The 12,500-nt window shown below is 48.6% G+C and overlaps 2 protein-coding genes across 4 annotated transcripts in view; one reads left to right on the top strand and one right to left on the bottom strand.

Annotated features, from left to right (window-relative positions):
* The first annotated feature begins 153 nt into the window (after positions 1–153).
* Positions 154–886, top strand: LOC126574543 (COP9 signalosome complex subunit 9). Its single transcript, XM_050234799.1, has 4 exons — positions 154–311; positions 371–533; positions 614–686; positions 770–886. The coding sequence occupies exons 2-4, from the start codon at positions 465–467 to the stop codon at positions 811–813; spliced, it is 186 nt and encodes a 61-aa protein (XP_050090756.1). The 5' UTR covers positions 154–311; positions 371–464; the 3' UTR covers positions 814–886.
* Positions 887–2,719: 1,833 nt separating this feature from the next.
* LOC126574501 (transcription factor Dp-1) overlaps positions 2,720–12,500 on the bottom strand; it is a 10,962-nt gene continuing 1,181 nt past the window's right edge. The window contains exons 1-8 of one of the 3 annotated variants that reach the window (XM_050234744.1): positions 6,308–6,623; positions 5,454–5,630; positions 5,255–5,321; positions 5,086–5,159; positions 3,929–4,977; positions 3,762–3,844; positions 3,607–3,690; positions 2,720–3,533 (exon numbers count right to left, since the gene is read on the bottom strand). In XM_050234744.1, the coding sequence (XP_050090701.1) occupies positions 3,358–3,533; positions 3,607–3,690; positions 3,762–3,844; positions 3,929–4,977; positions 5,086–5,159; positions 5,255–5,312 (1,524 nt within the window). In that variant the 5' untranslated portion in view covers positions 5,313–5,321; positions 5,454–5,630; positions 6,308–6,623 and the 3' untranslated portion in view covers positions 2,720–3,357. Of the gene's footprint in view, positions 3,534–3,606; positions 3,691–3,761; positions 3,845–3,928; positions 4,978–5,085; positions 5,160–5,254; positions 5,322–5,453; positions 5,631–6,307; positions 6,624–8,055; positions 8,340–12,500 lie in introns of those variants that run through there. The other 2 variants (XM_050234742.1, XM_050234743.1) reach the window with 2 other exon arrangements.

The following is a 12,500-nucleotide window of genomic DNA, read 5'->3' as shown; positions in this document are numbered from 1 at the left end:
TACAAACCGATCAAAACCAAAACAAACGCATGCGTCTCTTTCGCGCGCATTGCGAAGAGGGAGAAAGCGAATGGGATTCCCCCGTGTCCTTGAACCGCTGTGCCCCGTGAATGGGCTTGGCATGAATGGAAATTGGTCAGAGTAAAAATGAGAGAAACACCTGTGATTGATAAGAACGATCCATCTAGATATTTAATATTTCGAGATTTTCTCTTGAATCGTGCAGCTGAGTCCCAAGCTTGTCAAAATAGGATTTTGTGGGCGAATCTGTCAAAACATCGGAAAAGCGGACGCGGTAAACACGCCAGAAAGTGAGGAAATCATCGGGACAAAAGTAGAAAGGAACTAGCAAGGTATCGAATCATTCCAGCATATCGTCCATCGCTCGAAGGCCCGGTTGAAGGGACAAGCTCTTGCGCCGTAGTTTCTGAAACAGCGTCAGCACGGGAGACCAAAGCAGCAACATGAAGCCGAACGTTGTGGTGGACGAAATGTTCCCCGAAGGCCCCGGCCCATTCATGGATTTGGAAGAGGTACGTACCGCAGTGTCCTGGTTCCAGTTCCGGTATTAGCCAGTATCTGTACTCAAACATTCCCATCTTTCGCCCTACAGGCCGGCGGTTCGTCTGGTTTGCTGATGGATCTAGCAGCCAACGAGAAGGACGTGCATGCGGACTTTTACAATGGTAAACCTGTTTGATTACTCATCATGGACTTCCGTGTTGATAAAAAAAAATCCGTGTTCTTTCCCGTCTTCTTGTTACTTTAGATTTCGAGGATCTCTTCGATGAAGACGAGGATGCACAGATTTAACGGATGGACGGTGTAGATCAGACTGCTAATGGAGTGCTGTAGAAGAGGAGAATAAAGGGCCAAACGGAAAAAATGTTGTACTTGAATGACTGTACATGATGACTTCCTACGAGGAAATAGCAACACCCCGAATTAATATACTTACATTTCACACACCGTGCAAAGAATGCAATAATCTTTCAAGACGAAGAAACATATGCCCTGGGCAATTTTACAATTATTCCGGCCCCTTGTGGCCGCGTACAGTTTATTGTGTTTCAAACATAAAAGTTAAAATTATCAAATCATCAAAATATTATTGATATTCGTTTGTATTTTGTGTCAATTTTCCCTCCCTCGGTTACTCTCCCTCTAGCATGTTTCCATCGTATCTAATGGTTGTATGTTAACATCTATATTCTTCTTGGACCTTGCTATTACACACCCTCAGGTGTGATGCATTTTGTGGACATGATTCAACGGAAATAGAGACCACTTCTGTCCCATTTTTTCACTCATCTAGCATGAATACACTAACAGCGGCAAAGTAAAGAGGAAACCCCCGAAATCAACAAAGCTCATCATCATTTGCTATCGATCCCATTATTCCACGATACGTGAGATTAAACGTAGTCAATCGCTAGGCTTCTGTATCTCACATGCATCTGAAAAATGTAGAATGTTTGAGAGGATCCGCCAAACCCATTGCATCGTCTTGTGTGGTTTCGTTGTTGCAGCGTATGTCGAAGGTTGGAAAAATGTAAGATTTTCCAGTAGATGATGAGGCTGTCCACATAAAATCAGATGCATCGCTGCATGTACGCAGAGACCTTGCTGCCTTGCATATGAACTTTGGCAGCTTTGCTTGAAATGGACTGTACTTGTTTCGTTTGCTTTTGTACATATTACCCTTTCCATCTGGCTATTCTAAACTGCCCAAAAAGCAGTTCCGGGGCTCTCTCTCAGTTTGCAGCGATTAATGGTGATCAGTGGTCATTTACACAATTACTATGTACATCAAACAATCGACTTTTAACTCATCATTTGCAAACAAACTGGCACGTGGCCATTATTATGTTGCCTTCAGCATGCGGAAAAAATTGCCGTGCTTTTACCTATGTACGCTCAAGACAGCTTAAATTTAATCCTTGATCTTACTTTCTATTTTTATCTCCTTCAAACGAAACAATTACAAATTTGTGGTCTTAACTATGTTTCAGAGCATTGGCATTCTGTAGCACGCACTATGAGCCGAGTTTGGTGGTTGGTAATATTCTGTGCAAACGGCATTTCACTCCATTTGCGACGAGTTGTGTTGCTGCATGTGTCCAATAGTGATTGCCAGATTTCGATAGCCTACACTCAATAAATGATGCTTTTCAAGTTCACTACCGCGAACAAAGCCGCATTCACTAAGATGTCTTGCCGTTTGCCAATGGCCGTGTTCTAAGCAGATAAAACCGTGTTAACTATCGCAAAGCAAAACAAAAAGCATTCTAATATTAATTGTAACACATACGCATATCGCTAAGCAAACACTTATGCACAAAACGAACCTTCCTATCCTTGATTATATATGGTGGTGGTTCAATTCCGCAAATTACGGCCATGGGCCGAAGGCGGAGTTCCATTCTGCTCTGTAATCTGTAACATAATCCTGAAATCTCCACCGATATGCGTGTGCTTGCTAATGATGTTATCGCTTATGCCACTGCAAACAGGCACGGCCTAATTACAACGCAATCTATGACACACGGGTCTTGGAGCTTCCCGAGCTGAACCGATCTGGTCAGCAACATACCAGCCGATAGAGTGGTAGAATGGGTGCTAGAAAATTTGGTGCATGGGGCAGTAAAGCACCAACAACCATTCTACTAGACCGGGTCTAGCCGGTAACGCACTCTAGAATACACGGAGAGTTGGATAGTTATTGTTGATCATCACGAAAGTAAAATGTATTTGCTTTTCTGTACTTTCTGGTGCATTCGTAAAATTACTACCTAACTTATGCGCTGCTGACGATGAACAAGATTGTATGTTCTACCTCTGTTTGCTAACAATGACCCTGCGTCTCCGTATGCGCTCAACGATGATCAATGTATTCTCGTTACTCGAGACATAAGCTTTATCAATCGTAGTCCATTAAGCGGTCATGGGTTTTTGACGAATTATGGCCATCTTATTGGCAATTCGCGTTGTAAACCAAGTACTATGGACAATTGCAACTAGACGGAGCAAGAAGATCGTAGGATTCGGATGGTAAACGTTGTCGTTTACATCGTGCTCTGTGTTGTCAGAGGAAGAACTGGAACGAGGCGCGTCTTTCTAGCAAATCCAGAAACAGATACGAAATCGCATACAAACCAGCTGGGTAAAGTGAACCCCTAACGAATAAAATATGCAAACTATTATTTATATATATGTATACAAAAAAAACCAAAGCAGATGGCCACAACCACGCCCCGTTCCAGTGCCCTTCCATTTCGACGATCCTTCTCGAAAACGGTTGTGTGCTAGTTGTGTAGGATAATAAAAATGGCGGCAAAAAGGGCCGGCTGCTTTAAATTAATCATCCTCATCATCCTCAAACTTCATGTCGTCGTCTAACATGTCGTTGGTATTATCATGATAGCCAAGCATGTCTTGAGTCGATAAACTGTCATCATTATCCTGTCCATTATACAGCGAACTCGTCTCCCAGCTATCATTGTCGTCTCCATCGCCCACCACAAGTCCATATGCTGCGAAAGAGAGATAAGTGGATGATTGCATTATACGTGAAGCACACACACCCGTGCTGTATAAGATACTCACTATCGATGTACTTTTCCACGGATTTCGGTACCATCGATTTGATTTTCTTGAGATCCGCATCGGAACACACACCGTTCTCCAACCCTGCTCACATGATACATATTATCACGATATTAATAAATAATGAATTCGACGAAATATCTCCGTTAACTTACCTAAAGAGAGTCCCATGCGTTTCAGGATTTCAAGATCATCGTGGATCTCGAAGGTATCGTCGAAGCTGAAAGAATATTCAGATCTACAAAAAAAAGGAGACAGAACAAGGATGAGAACAGAGACAAATTGGAATAGCGGATTCGGTATGGTGCCGATCAATGCTTACTTATCATTTGAAATGTTACAATTTATGTTGTTCTTCCGATCCGTATTTACAATAATGAATGGAAGCTGCACGGCAGAGCTTGGATTCGGCACTAGGCCCCGCTCCTCGTTGGCCTGATTGCGAGCGATGAGCGACTTCAGGGCGACGTGTTGCTGCACCAGATCGAGGAACGCCTGCTGCTTCTCCACGATTCGACGCCGGGCTTTCTCGTTCTCCTTTTCCAGCTCATCACACTCTTGCATCGTGTTGCTGGTCGCCAATCCGTGCCAGCGGATTTCCTTCTTCTCCTTCGAGATAATTTTCATGGCCATCAGTACGTTCAGCGCATCGTAGACACGCCGCCGAATGTTTTTCTGATCGTACGTCGCCGGATCAGCCCCCTGAACGTGGCTCTGGGTTTCCTCTGCCACCAGCTCATTGGCCACCTCGTTATACGTGGTGGTACCCTTCGCCTTCACCTTCTCACACACCTTCATCGAGAAGTGACGCAGACCTCGGCCAGCCTTGTCCGTTTTGCGTCGACGGGAGGCAGGAGTGTGAATCTGGCTTGGCGATGTCTTTTTGCTGTACGAATGCTGCTGCATCTGCTGCCGCTGCTGGTGACCACCATTGCTTGACCCTTTCTTGGTAGCTACGGGGGTAGCAACAGGCGAGGGTGGAGAATAGGAAGCTGGTACTCTATCGTCCTGATCTTCCAGTTCGTCCTCGGGCTCATCGACGATCAATCGATTCGACCCAACAGCTGGCTTCAGCTCGCCCACAGTAGTAACCACCTTGTTGCCGGTGGTGCTGTACCTGGGACCACTGTTTGAGCTGCTGGTAGCGGTCGGTAGCGTGAAAGAGGATTGCGACATCGCTGATGTGGATGGAATAGCGATGTTGGTGACGGTGGTGCCGAGTGTTACGGTGCTGGATGAGCTTGCCGTCGGGATGGTGGCCGTAGTTAGTGTACCCTGAAGCGTTGCGAGGCTCGTCGCTGGGGCAGCAAACGTTAGGTTCCGGCTAACAGACTGCGAGGGACTTGCCGAAATCACTTTATACTGGGAAAACTTTAAATGGAAACGAGATAAGTAAGTGTTAACAACAACTCGAACGATGCAAATGTGTTTCTGGGGAGCATACGGAATGTATTCCGGAGTGAACGTGAATACACTTACCAGTTTGGGTGAAATTTGAACCACAGTTTTAGCATTGACAAACTTATTCGTTCCTGAAGAAGGCAAAATCAGCTCTGGAGAAGGCAGGAGAGGCGAGTAGCGGAATAAGAAGGCACAGAACTATTAATATCAGCGGAATTCTCTGGTACGGAATTAATCATTTACTTACTATGTTTTGGTACGGTGATCAGCTTCTGCCCAGGGGTCAGTTTCCGTACTACGGGCATTGTAAAGTTCTGCAAACAAACGGAAAACATCTTGCTGTATATTAGTTCTGCTAGAAAACGAGCCCTACTGTTGCTTTAGAGTACAACACTAAGGAATCCATGATATATGATGAGACTTAGCAATTTGACAAACATTATTACCACGTTTGTATAAAGGAAAGAGGAAAGTCTGCAGAAGCCAACGCATTAGCAGTTGTTTGCACAGTTTGATACTGTTCCATATCGACACCCTATTCATATTGTATAAGAAACACTCCTATTGCTGTTCGAAGCATATGCACCTAATGCAATTTAATGTATACACACGTAGAGTACTTCCTGGTTAAAAAAAAAACAATTGAACAGTAGAAAAATTAAGGCATTAACATGCGACAAAAGATAATATTATGTCAACTGCAGACACTTTAGCAGGCATCGTACTCTATTGTTATCCGTAAAACATCCTTATCTGCTGGTAAAATCCTTGTCTTATTAGGTTCTACCTCTCACGATTATTGTTAAGAACGACGCACTGTTTGCATACTGTCCAAAAATTCCCATCCTCTGGGGGGCGAGTCCAAGCCAAGCAGCAGTCGATAGCAGTGGCGTAACATACAATATTCATCCAAATTGCGTCGGTCAATTATGCGGGCTCCATAGACGATCCCTGGCTGGTTGGAAATGCCAATGAGCAAAGTGAGTTCCCGTGCTTTGTTATGGATCCGATGATCGAGACAGAAGCGATCGCCAACGTGACATGATGGTGATCGTCGCGCGTATATTTGACGTTTTCCATCACCGCCCTCAGCGAAAGCCGAGGGTCCGAGACAAATGGTGAGCGGCCACCGCGGAGATCGTAGAGGCCGCGGGGTTACGATGCGCGTCTCTTCTACCTTCGATCGCACGACGTTCTGCGTGTGTTGGTGTGGGCACACCTTGATAGATCGAAGTCGCTTCGGTTTGTAAAGCTTGCCGAGAACCTGCTGCTGTTGCTGGTCCTAGGTGTGTCTACATACCTGGCCCTCATCTTTCTTAAGCAGGAACAACACAATGCATTAATGGACGCTTCTACCTTATTACCATTCCGTCACTGCACGTAGGAGAATGTCCTTAAAACGGATGGGGCGAGAGAAAGAAATTACTAGCGCTCACACAAGCCAAGCGTCCTATCTCCTACTCGCCGCCCAGAGTCGGTCGATTCCCGCGCGCCACTGCGTATGTTTTCGCGCTTGCATCGCACGCTCCGTTGCTTTCAATGGCACCCGCCCGACCGACCACGCTCTTGACTCATCGTCGTTCAGCTCGTTCCCGCGCGCGCGCGCGCGCTCACTCATTCGCCCCAACAAACACTTGGAAACATGAAAGTACAACTGGAGCACAACAAAACCAACTGCCGTCTGGTGCCGGAGTGGCCCCTGTCAATATTGCAAATCACACGGAACAGCCGAATAGGGGAGGAACAATACGCACAGCCCCCGCGACGAACCCCCGCGTTTGACTGAAGCTGAGAGCAGTCGAAGGAATTTGCAACAATAAAACATGAGACAACATCGGAGAGGCGGGGAAAATCAAAACAAAACCTAAGCTTTCAATGGGTTGAGCTTGAGTGAACAGGATCCGGCAGCTTCTCAACAGCGCATCTAGCGCATCATCCCACGAACCTTCACACGACAAGTTTGTGTTACTCTTGACGGGCGTGTGACAGTCGAAACAAGATGGAAATTGATCCGACACACGAGCAAAAACTACTCATCATCATCAATACTTTTAACACTCCCTGGAGCGCTTACATGACAATGAACGAAGCAACATTGCACTGCCCCAAACCAATCCTTCGGTCCAGATGCGCTGTATCATCCCATATACCTTCCCATAATCGCAGCTGGAGCATTTTAGCACGAGCTGCGATAGTAAACAACACTGACCGAGTCAGATAAGAAAACGTAAAAGATCGACTTGACCACGTAGGCAAACATTGCTTCTGGTCGCTCGAACACTCGGTAACCATTGGAGCGAAGGTTGATTGCAAATGTCGATCCGTTCAGAGATGCCGCCAGTGTGACGCGCGATCCGTCGATTATCGGGAGCGCATAAACTTACAGGCTACAGCGACGGACAGAACCCCGGTAACCTTACATTCCCGGGTGTACTGGTGCGTCGAAGCTGATCATGGTGAAGACAGGCGACCAGACGCAAGATGCTGATGTCTACGTCTACAGTGTCTACGAATACACCCTGGCCCCTTCCCCCTCTCGCCGTTGTCCTAGGTGTACCGTTGCTTGTCATCGTCAGCCGGACCGCACCATCGTCAGTGGACCTGTTTTTGCGTGCCAGTAATTAATTGATCGGATATAGCTACCCTGTGAGTCCACGGTCCAGTCCAACCCATCGTCATTGATATGCGGAGCTGGTTCCACGGATCACAAACCAAGGTCTGCGCCCGAGAGCTACACAGCAGCAACTGTGCAGAGCAGATGATAGGAATTTTGCCACGGAGAGAGGGCGAATGACAATGATTTGCAACTTTATTTAGCAAAATCAACTTCACTTCCCCCAACCCTTTTTGGGGTGGAACGGGTTCGAGTCGTCGGAATCTCATCCCTAAAGGAAGCGAAGGACCTGTGTGCTCCTTAACGCGTGTGTGGTACCACGCAAAGAGACTGGCTCAAAGGCCACATAAGGTAAGCGACCATTTTTAATTGTTGATTAAATGTGTGACAACGAGATTGCAATCGGAGATGGGCTTGTTGTTGGCATCACTTACCTGTCCACCGATGATGGCGGAAGCGGTGGTAGCGTTGCTGTTGTTGTTACTGCTGCTGCTCGTTCCTGCCGATATACCGACTGACGACGAATGGCCAGCGATACCACCACTTCCTCCAATGCTCATGGCATCCTGACCGTGACCAATGAATGTAGTCGTGGTGTTGCCAGTGCTGCCACCGTTCAAATCCTTGGTGACGATCGTCTTCACAGTGGTTACGTTGGCGGGCAATGTCGTCCGGGCACCGGTGGCCGGGTTCAGGACGTGAAAAATTTGTGGTTGACCTAGAGAGAGAAAGAGAGAAACAGAAGGAAAGAGAGGTTATATGGGATGATGAGGTTATCAACTTTCGGACTTGCGGCACCGTGCACTTAGTGTCCTCATTTCGCAATGCGAAATCAACGTGCGACGGATTGATTAAGAGAATGAATTGCAAAGTATTATAAGATTGTTCTGGGTGATTTTACGAAGCAATGCGTGTTTCTTGGACTGAAGTTGGAATGAGCCATAGAGTACTACGATTACAGCCATGTCGTGGTTGCTAAGTCATTGCCAACTATCCACACATCAGATGTCTAGCACCCGGAATAAAATAAAAGCCAAAAGGCCAAACATCCGAAGGCGCACAGATTTAATGACGGTGTTCAGGGTTTTTTTAAAACGTTGCGTAGCGTGATGCAATACTCCTGCTGAGCTCAACACACACCATATCATCCAGATGCTGTGGCATGGTCCAACACTTTCATAATCTTATCATCGAAATTCTAGAACAAATTCCGAAGCATTTAACCAAAATAATACACGCAAAATGCTAAATTAAACGCTTCTGTGGGTGAATCATGATTCAAAATGATGTCACTGTGCTGCTGTTCCAGAACCGCCAATATTCGCGGGCAATCACGCGACCCAAGCGCTCGATATGCATAATGCTGCCAGCGCCTTGCGAGTACAGAAAACGACCACGCATTAACTGCGCCAGATTAAAAGAAAATAATGCGCACGAAGGGAAACAATCCAGCGACAAGCATCGCGACGAGTTGAAAACGAAGCTTTACAAAAAGAGAACGAACAATTCGGGCGACGACAAAGTGCATTAATACGCTCCCCGCACCGGAACACGATGGCTTGCAGCAGCACGGAATGCAAGCCACAACGTACACACTGTTGTATGTACACAGCGCGTCCATGTTTCGTGTTGCTCCGGTATTACATTGATGATTTCCGGTCCCGGGGTTTCTGGAAGCGGGATAAGAGGCCGGCCAGCGCTGGTGGCATTATTTCGGTCACCAAAAAGGGAGGTGCGTGAGTATCGGTGATTCAGTATTTTATGCTGCTTTCAGTTGTTCCAGCGTCGCTGATCTTCGACATTCTAACGATGATAGGGAGGTTCGACAGCTCTATTGCTCACCATGGCGACTTGAAGGTAACGATTGATTTAAGGAGTACGGACTGCTCCAAAAAAAAAAAAACAGGTCCGTTATTGACCATGTGTAGGAGTGCGAGCATTCCATGCTGTATCACAAAATAAATGCATCGTTCCCGAAACGTTCTACCACCGCCTGGTGGCACTAGCTCAACTACATATGACACTCATCTTCCAATGAGATGGCCGCACATTCCCCACACTGTCTGGGAAGCACCGTGGGAAGCGCGCTACTAAACGGTTCCGATGTCAAACGAGACAAACTCTTCCAGAACGGAGTGCCCGGGTTTCTCGTGGGACATTCCTCATCGCGCGCCGCTACATCACGATGACGCCAGCGGGAAGGATATATGCGAGTACCCGAACCCCGTGACAACGAGGGCCTCGCATGGGACACAATACAATACCCCCGCGGTTACAAGAGACCCACCGCTAGGTGCAATAACCACCGAAAACCGTGGCCCGGTGGTGCTCAACTTATCGTTCGCTTCGCATTTGCACGCACTCCCTCCCGGCGGCACGATTCGCCGCCACATCGGGATTCCTCTTCGTCGTTTTTTTTTTGCTTCTCTCCCTTCTATTCGCTCGCGATGCTGCTCCCCATTTCGCTTTCGTCCCTGTCTGGTGCTGGGTGGGGAGGTTCGACGGAACAAACGGCAGGCCCTTCCCTCCGGTGTGGTTCTCTCGTTGTGTCTTCTTCGGCACTGGGTTGTCCCCCGGCCGCCGCGTTGTTTAGTTTAATTCTCACACACAAACGCGCTCCTTTGCGCTCCTTATTCGCTGGCACGCCTGCTTCGGGGTTTCTCGCGCGCTGTCCTGTGACGACTTCCTTCCTCCGCTCCGTTCAATGAGATGATGTTTGTGTACCGCGCACGTCGGAGAGCAAAGCAGGCCTATCCACCTCCAGCGCACCATCTCATAACCTTCCGTACACACCTTTGCCGACGTTCTGGTTCTGGTTTTTTGGTCAATATTCGTCCGCTCCGCTTCCAGAGGTCGCAATAGTAGGCTTCTTAGGCTTTCCACTTATTCCACCCCCACTTTCGCTCTCTCCTCGACGCGTTCCGCGTTCTCGCTCAACTCGCAGCTTCATATCTCTGCTCTGCTTTCGGTGGTGGTTGGTTTCTCTATCGACACATCATCATCATACGGCCACCACGACGGCGCTGCCGCTACTCTTCCGCTGGACCACCACTGCTTGCTTGAGAGGTGATGTTCCGTGTTCCGTGTTTGCGCGTATCATCATCATCGTCATCATCATCCTCCTCCTCATCATCGGCAGCAGCAGCAGCAGCAGCATCGCCGTGGCGGCTCCTTAGCAAGCGCGTGGCGCGCAATCAGCCATCGTGGTGGTGGTGGCGATGATGGTGCCGATGCTGGCCGGCCGTGTCTCTTGTTCCTCCCGCGCACCAGAGCGCCCTGCAGCAGCAGCAGCGTTCGTTTGTTTGTTTGTTTGTGTGTGAATGTGCATCATTTTATTATGCTCTCCCTTGCACCCTTTTTTCGGGAAATCGGTGCGCCTTTGCCGATGCTTCTATGCTGGAGGTCAAGGAGGAAAGCAGCAGCATTGTAGCGGTCGTCGTCGTGGTGTGTTCCCTTTTGTTCCCAACTTCCAATTCCTTTCGGTTTTTGGGTGACTTGGATGATAACGAAGTCACTCGTTGAGCTGGTGGTGGTGGTGGTGCTGAGGGCTTGGCATTCCACTTTTCGATCCTCGCCATGGAGCTGGATCCAGATTTAAGGAGACCATTTCCACCGATCCCCGGCTTGAAACAGGGTGCATCATTCTGCACGGAGTGGCTACTGTTCGCTTTCGGGGTCCCGCGCATCAACGTGGAATGCCGCCGTCCCACCAGGCACGCACAACAACGCATGACACACCACATGAAGGGTGGTGGTGTATCTTTTCGTTGGCGTGGAAAGCGACGACCCAGGAGAGCAGCAGTCGCGAGACCGACCAAGCGACAAGCGGCGAAACCGACAGAAGAGAGCACACAAAAAAAAACACTCAAAACAAAGTCAGCACAGCACCGCCAAGCTGAACGGGGACCGAGGCATGCTGCTGTTGCTGGCGCTGGCGACTGTTATCGACATCACACACATACGCTGCTGCTGTTGCTTTGGCTGCTATGTTCTACCAACAACAACAGCTCATCATCGCGCAGCAGAGAGGAGGTGTGATGGTGTGAATGTTAGGATTTGTCAAGGGTACGAGCAACAGCAGCAGCATCGATGGTATCCACGCACAGACCCGCCGCCTGTGTCGCGCCTCCTGAGATGAGCTCGAAAAGGGAAGAGGAGCGAGGTCGCCACATGCCATCCCACCATTCGGTTGAATATGATGGTATTTTCGATTCGACAAAAAGGTAAGAATGCACACCGCACGACGACGATGGCGATGGCGATTTGCGCGATTCCTGCGTCACCACTGCGCAGAGACCCCTAGAGGGTGACAAACAGCAGCACACACGCACCAGCACGGAACGCTCAAACCTGCTGACTGGGCACACGGATAGGGGCGCCGCCTTGAGCGCTGCCATATATTTGCGAGCAACATCAGCTTGGCCTCTTCCTGGGTGCGCTGGTCCATCACGACTCGATTTGTGGGCATGAAATGAAACGTCCGTCCGACAGGAGACGGTCAAAGCATGGTTACAATGACCACAGAATGAAAGTGAAATTTAGCAACACTTTCACGCCACCGCGTCCGCAGGAGGACGGCGGCACAAACGCACGCACGCACGCACGCTCGCGGAGGTGCCGTTCAGGAGGTCCCACGGCCAGAGACAGGCGTTCTGATAAACCTCGCCGACCGAGTGTCGCAGGCTTTACGAGGGTTTTCCACTGCCTAATAAATATATCACACCACCGCGGTGGTCGCACGCCGATCGTGATGATGCTTCCCGGCGGTTTGTTGTTTTCCTTATTTTCTTTTGCAACCAAACCAAACCCAAGGCGAGGGTTACTGCTGCAACTGTGCTAACTGCAACGCAACGCGGCGCACTCTCGAGCCGTCGTCCAC

This window comes from Anopheles aquasalis, chromosome 3 (assembly GCF_943734665.1).
Source record: "Anopheles aquasalis chromosome 3, idAnoAquaMG_Q_19, whole genome shotgun sequence".
In the NCBI taxonomy this organism is placed as follows: Eukaryota; Metazoa; Arthropoda; class Insecta; order Diptera; family Culicidae; genus Anopheles; species Anopheles aquasalis.
The sequence above is the reverse complement of the archived record's forward strand: the minus strand, read 5'-3'. Positions and strand labels throughout refer to the sequence as shown.

What these genes read in the sequence shown, in the direction of transcription:
- LOC126574543 (XM_050234799.1), top strand. Translation starts at nt 465, where the DNA reads ATGAAGCCGAACGTTGTGGTGGACGAAATGTTCCCCGAAGGCCCCGGC. An exon ending in CATTCATGGATTTGGAAGAG is followed by an intron (nt 534 to 613) that starts GTACGTACCGCA and finishes TTCGCCCTACAG; the next exon opens with GCCGGCGGTTCGTCTGGTTT. An exon ending in GCATGCGGACTTTTACAATG is followed by an intron (nt 687 to 769) that starts GTAAACCTGTTT and finishes TTGTTACTTTAG; the next exon opens with ATTTCGAGGATCTCTTCGAT.